The 6,209-nt window shown below is 42.2% G+C and overlaps 1 protein-coding gene across 1 annotated transcript in view; it reads left to right on the top strand.

Moving 5' to 3' along the window:
• Positions 1–3,098: 3,098 nt before the first annotated feature.
• skia (SKI proto-oncogene a) overlaps positions 3,099–6,209 on the top strand; it is a 92,592-nt gene continuing 89,481 nt past the window's right edge. The window contains exon 1 of the mRNA XM_084721861.1: positions 3,099–4,458. Coding sequence (XP_084577987.1) covers positions 3,547–4,458 — 912 coding nt within the window. The 5' untranslated portion in view covers positions 3,099–3,546. The remainder of the gene's footprint in view (positions 4,459–6,209) is intronic.

Below are 6,209 nucleotides of genomic sequence, written 5' to 3'. Positions count from 1 at the left end.
AAAACATCAAACATTGTGGTGCTACAGAGATGCCCCAGCCTACAAATCATATTCTCCTGATACTAAGAGAACATGCTTGATTGTTACAGACTCCAGCAAAAATCACATCATAATCATCATTTTTGTTTTGCCCAGTGAAAACGAAATGCAGAAAATGTCTTTCCCATTAAAACTGACTCATACTGCAATTGCAATATCTGTCACAAAATGTTCTGAGGGGCCATATATGCCCCTGTGCACTCACCACACAGTTTACTCAGCAGGGACAGCCTTCAACACACTCGAAGTTTTGGGTCACTGAACTCATCACAGTGTCTCCTCGTGGACTTCAGGAAGAACTAGATCTCTCATATTTCATCTAAACATCGTTTGTAATATATGTGCATATAGCAGGAGTATGCAAACTTTTTTCCTTGAAGCGCCAAATCTAAAATTTAATGGTGGACCATGCGCCAAGATGTCAGATTTTCCATCTGACTGAGCTGATGTCTACATTTTACTAAAGGATGAATAAGCATGCTCACACTTTGAATCATTATAAATAGTTTTTGTGTTGAATATGTCAAATTGGAAGGTCAATACTTTTAATGACCGAGACATACTAGTACTTTAATGTACTTCCACACTGAAAACCATTGTTGGAAACACTTGCATGAAAAACGGTGCCAAGCTTGAAACATCTCGGTTGATCCAAAACTTTTCTGTGTTCTCCGTGCCAAGTGCTTGCATTTGCGCACATTTTAAGCATAATGTCTTTTTCACTTGTTTGCATTCCTCAGCTCCCGTCTCTTCTTCTTTTGGTGAGTATTATTACTGATCCCCTTGGGCAGCTGTTGCTCAAACTTTTTTCTCATGGACCCCTATTTTTAGTATTTTCACATTACATTCGAAAATGTAATCTCAGTCTTGTCCTCTCAGACTCTGCTGGCCTGCAGTGGAGGATCCTTGCAGGTCTTGCCCTGACATAAGGCTGCAGTTGCAGCAGTGTTTGGCTAGGGGACGCCACAGGAACAGCAAATTGCTCCTCATCACTGCTGGAGTTGAACTTGCTCTGGACACATGACCTTCTGAGGTTGACTCACTGGGTTTTGATGATTAATCAGTAAAACGTTAATTCTCCTTTACTGTAACCTTTTCACTCATCTAAAGAGTAATATATAATAATAATATGTCAAAGTTTTGTTTTCTGTACATAAGTCAACCTCAGCAACAACTAAAGTCATCTGATTATTTCAGAATGAAGTAGCTTGTTACACTTTTACATAATTTGCCTCCAAAACTCATCACATACTTATCCCTGAGCAAAACATTAACAATCAAGCATTTTTTTATTGATATAAATCGGTGGTAACTGAATATTTGAAGCTTTCTAAGAATGTATTTATTTGAGCAAACTATGTAAAAATCAACATGACCTTGATTAGCAGAAAGATTGGAGTTTCTATGGGCAAATTCCAAAATAAATAGAATGAAGAGAAAATATAAAGAATTAAAATACTTGTTTGTGTTTACATTTCTGGTGATTTGAAACCCCCAAACAACAAATAGCTGATGAAAGAGGAAAAAAGCGACTCTTCTCTCGTCATTTCATTAGCAGGATTGTCTCTCAAGGTCTCCAACACATGAAACTTGTTTATTCGCCGCTACTTGCCAAACAATTTTAACACATTCAAGCAGAAGGGAAATAAATAAACCGCAGTCAGTCGTGCAGTTTGCGTTTCCTCTTCCAAAGCTAAATCTGTCTTGTCTCGCAAAACACCACCCATCCTCTTTGGTTTGCTTTTTTTTTCTTTCTACAGCCGTGAACCAAAAGGATTCACAGAAACGCTCTCTATTCTGCTGTTGCATTCAGGGCCTATGGGAAATATGGTCAAAATTAGCTTCCTCCTGTGTGGAAACTCCAGAAGTTTCAGCTGCTGATTGATCACTGACGCAACACATCTCAGTCACGTAGAATTTAACTGTGTTGATTTCAAATGCAGTCAGCAACTGGAAAAATATGTTGTGGACGTTGACAATGCGTGCATGGGAACTTTTTCTATATTTCCCATGATATGAACGCAGCATGAGTCAGACTTTCATTGTTTTTTAACTAAATGACTGATCAAGCAGTGATTTCAGAGAAGAACTGTTCAGACGCTTCAATCAAGTAAAAGTACAAATGTTAGGATGTAAAGAAAAAATAATTGGGAAATATATTGGTTTACACACACATTGCAATATTTAGGGCTGCAACTAATGATTACTTTTATTGTTGATTATTTTCTTAATTAATCAAATTGTTTTTTGGTCCATAGAATGTCAAAAAATTATGAAAAATGTCAACTGTTTCCCAAAGCCCAAGACAACGTCCTGAAATGTTTTGTTTTCTCCACAACCCAAAGATATTCAGTTTGCTGTTATAGAAGACTGAAGAAACCAGAGAATAATCATATTTATAAGAGGCTGAAATCTGAGATTTTATCTTAAAAAAATCACTCAAACAATTAATAAATTATTAAAATAGCAAGCGATTAATTTAATAGTCGACAACTAATCAATATCATTGGAGCTCTGCACATATTTTACATATAAATTACTTACTTCATTTAATTTCTTATGACTTCACTCAGCATAGGCCTATGAATGAGAGCAACTGTAATGTAAACCAATTTCCCCTGGGAATCAATAAAATAATCCTGATGCTGATTTTGTCAAATAAATATAGAAGTGTAAAACGTACAACATTTCTCACTGAATTCTAGCAGAGTAGAATAATAAAGTAGCGTAAGACAGAACAATTTATATGTATTTGTAATACTAATGCATGTAGGTACTTTCCACCACTTAAGAATTCATTTTAATAAAGTTTAAAGTCTGCAACATTTTTCCCATACGCCCTGAACGCAGCACCCGTCTTCCCCTCTCTGCCTTCACTTCTTTCTCTTCTTCTGTGCTCTGTGCAGGGCAGTAGGGGGTGATGGCTTGTTCCTGGAAGAGCCCAGCCTGCCTGCAGAGTCACTCACATTCCTGGCTGGGATTCAATGACTGAGCCAGACACACAAACACAGAGGGAGGGAGGGAGGAGGGAGGAGGGGGAGGAGGGCGAGAGAGGGAGGGAGCCACAGACTGGAGCAGTACAGTCAGAGTGAGCTGCGGGGGCACACGGAGCGGACTGCTGCAGTCCTCGACAGCGGAAAGAGCCTCAAATAAGGATTTTTTATCGACTCACAACTCCCGCTTTTGTTTCATTTTCGCCTACTCGCTGTTGGAATTCGACAGACGGAACTTTTCGCCGCTCAGGAGTTTGGACAGCCGGGTGTTTTTCGGATATGGACAGTCGGCGAGCCGCTGCAGGGAGCGACTGGCCGGTGTTCACTCACTAGTCGCGGGGATAAAACTGCAAACTCGCCGTGTGGGACTTTTTACTGGATGTTTGATGAAGCGCTTCGCTGTTTTGCTCAGTTCTGGGACACCGTGGATTTACCAGGTTCAGGGACGGATAGATACTCGTGATTCCCGGTCGACGACGAGAAGGATTTACGCTTCTAAAGTTGCAGGAAAAACATGGAGACTGTAAGTCGGCAGAGCTTCCAGCCTCACCCGGGACTGCAACAAACTCTGAAGCAGTTTCACCTCAGCTCTATGAGCTCTCTGGGCGGACCGGCGGCTTTCTCTGCCCGGTGGCAACATGAGCTCCTCTTCAAGAAGGACGGCAAGGAGCCCGAGCCGGTTCTGCAGCACCTACCGCCGCCGGTGATGCCCGGCCCGCTCTTCATCCCGTCGGACCGCTCCACGGAGAGGTGTGAGACGGTGCTGGAAGGCGAGACCATCTCTTGCTTCGTGGTCGGCGGGGAGAAGCGCCTGTGCCTGCCGCAGATCCTCAACACGGTGCTGCGGGACTTCACCCTGCAGCAGATCAACTCGGTGTGCGACGAGCTGCACATCTACTGCTCCCGCTGCACGGCGGACCAACTGGAGATCCTCAAAGTCATGGGGATCCTGCCCTTCTCAGCGCCGTCCTGCGGCCTCATCACCAAGACGGACGCGGAGCGGCTCTGCAACGCCCTGATCTACGGAGGCGCCTACCCGCCGCGCTGCAAGAAGGAGCTGAGCGGAGGAGGAGGCTCGCTGGAGCTGGAGCTCACCGAGAGGAGCTTCAAAGTCTACCACGAGTGCTTCGGCAAGTGCAAGGGCTTGTTCGTGCCGGAGCTGTACACCAGCCCCAACGCAGCGTGCATCCAGTGCATGGACTGTAGACTCATGTACCCGACCCACAAGTTCGTGGTGCACAGTCACAAGGCGCAGGAGAACAGGACTTGCCACTGGGGCTTCGACTCAGCAAACTGGAGGGCGTACATCCTCCTGGGCCAGGATTACACGGGGAAAGAGGAGAAGGCCCGTCTGGAGCAGATCCTGGACGAGATCAAGGAGAAATTTGACTTCGCCAACAAGTACAAGAGGAAAGCAACATCCAGGGTGAGTAGGACCTCATGCTGTACCTCACCGTGGAGTTGTGATTATTTCATTTCTGTTACAGTTCGTGTACTTTTTGGGTTGTTTTGTCTTTCACATTCTTTTATTTATTTTCTTCTTTTCCATGCTCATCATACTTAGAGTGTATTATAGCCCAGTCATTCCTCTGACAACACAGAACTTGCCTTTAAAAAGTTGCATGTAACATACACTTTTATCCAAACCTCCAAATGCATCAGTAACCAGCGAGCGGATCTATGTAGTGTGGCCCCCCAAGGACCTCAAAATTGGGGATGGGGGTTGTGCTGGGCAAAAACTTCATTGCAGAAATGGTTCTGGTTGGAACGTGTGCTGTTGTAGATATTGATTTCATGGTTGTGATTCTCAGCCAGTGGTCCAGGGAATCCCAGGTGTCCTGTAGAGCAGTGGTTTTCAAACTGGGGCCAACAGGAGTCCTTGAATGGGTCGTATCGCGACAAAAGGAAAAGCATATTTTAGCTTTCATCACATTTATGGAAGTTGGAACCGGAGTCTGATCAATGCTTGATTTTTGGGGCAGATGCTAATATTGTGGAGTTTTTAAAAAAATTGTCACTTTATTTATGCAAACTGACACGGGGGCACTGAAACCGTAATTTTCACTGGTATTTTTGTAGTAGTTATCAGTAACTATTTAAAAAATGCATAATAACTTAAGTTAAAAAAAAGTCATATATCATATAGGCTACAAAAAATGATGCCCATGACACTAAAAAAATACCCTGATCTGCATCATGTTCTATAAAAATATCGGACAGCATATACACTGATACTGATATAGACTGATATAGCTATGCTAGCCCAATATCGGTTTGATAATATCATCTGGTCAATATATCAGTCTGCCTGTAGTTGGGATAACAAAAAGGAAAGAAATAGGGTTTTGATTAATGATAATTTGTAGTGATCCTGGTCTGATCATTGATTGACTTTTTAGACTTTATTATCTTCAAACCTTAAAAAAATCTTTAAAGGGACAGTTCACCCCAAAATCAAAGCCTGTTGTGCTGTTTATACATCTATATTGTTTTGATGTTAGTTGCCTAGTTTTGGAGATATCGGCTGTAAAAGTGTTTTCCTTCTCTCCAGTATAATGGAAGGAGGTGGCACAAGTTATGTGTTGCTCAAAGCGCCCAAAATACACATTTGCAAAACTCAGCAGCAATGTTTCTTTCTAGAAATCATGATCCCCTGTAGAAACTACTTTCTTTCTGCAGTAGAATCCTCTGGAACTACTTTTATTCTAATAGAAAGAAAGTGTCTCTTACATTAAATGAATGATCTTAATGATAACTAGGTCATTATTTTCGGAAGGAGACACTAGTCTTGAATTTTTAAAATGTATTTTTATAATGCTTTGAGCAGCACAAGCCAAGTGCCATCTAGTCCCATTATATTGGAGAGAAGGCAGATGGCTGGAAAAACATATAGTTTTAAATTTAAGGTGGACTGTCCCTTTAAGACCAAATCCTCTCCAGTTGGGGGTTCTGTGGTGAAATGTGCATCTATTGTGGAGGTCCTTGACATGAAAAAGTTTAAGATCCCCTGCTTTAGAGGGTTGTCTGTGGGCCCCATTAAACTGAAATTTGCCCCAGTTAAAGAGTGCTTAAAAAGGGTTAATGCTTACTAATTTCCCAATTTCACCTGGTTCTAAATGTTATCACATGGATGTCATTTGTGTCAGTCTACATTATGTGGGGGTCAGTGACCCGCCT

This window comes from Lutjanus erythropterus, chromosome 6 (genome assembly GCF_056507025.1).
Source record: "Lutjanus erythropterus isolate fLutEry1 chromosome 6, fLutEry1.hap2, whole genome shotgun sequence".
Lineage (NCBI taxonomy): Eukaryota > Metazoa > Chordata > Actinopteri > Lutjaniformes > Lutjanidae > Lutjanus > Lutjanus erythropterus.
The sequence above is the reverse complement of the archived record's forward strand: the minus strand, read 5'-3'. Positions and strand labels throughout refer to the sequence as shown.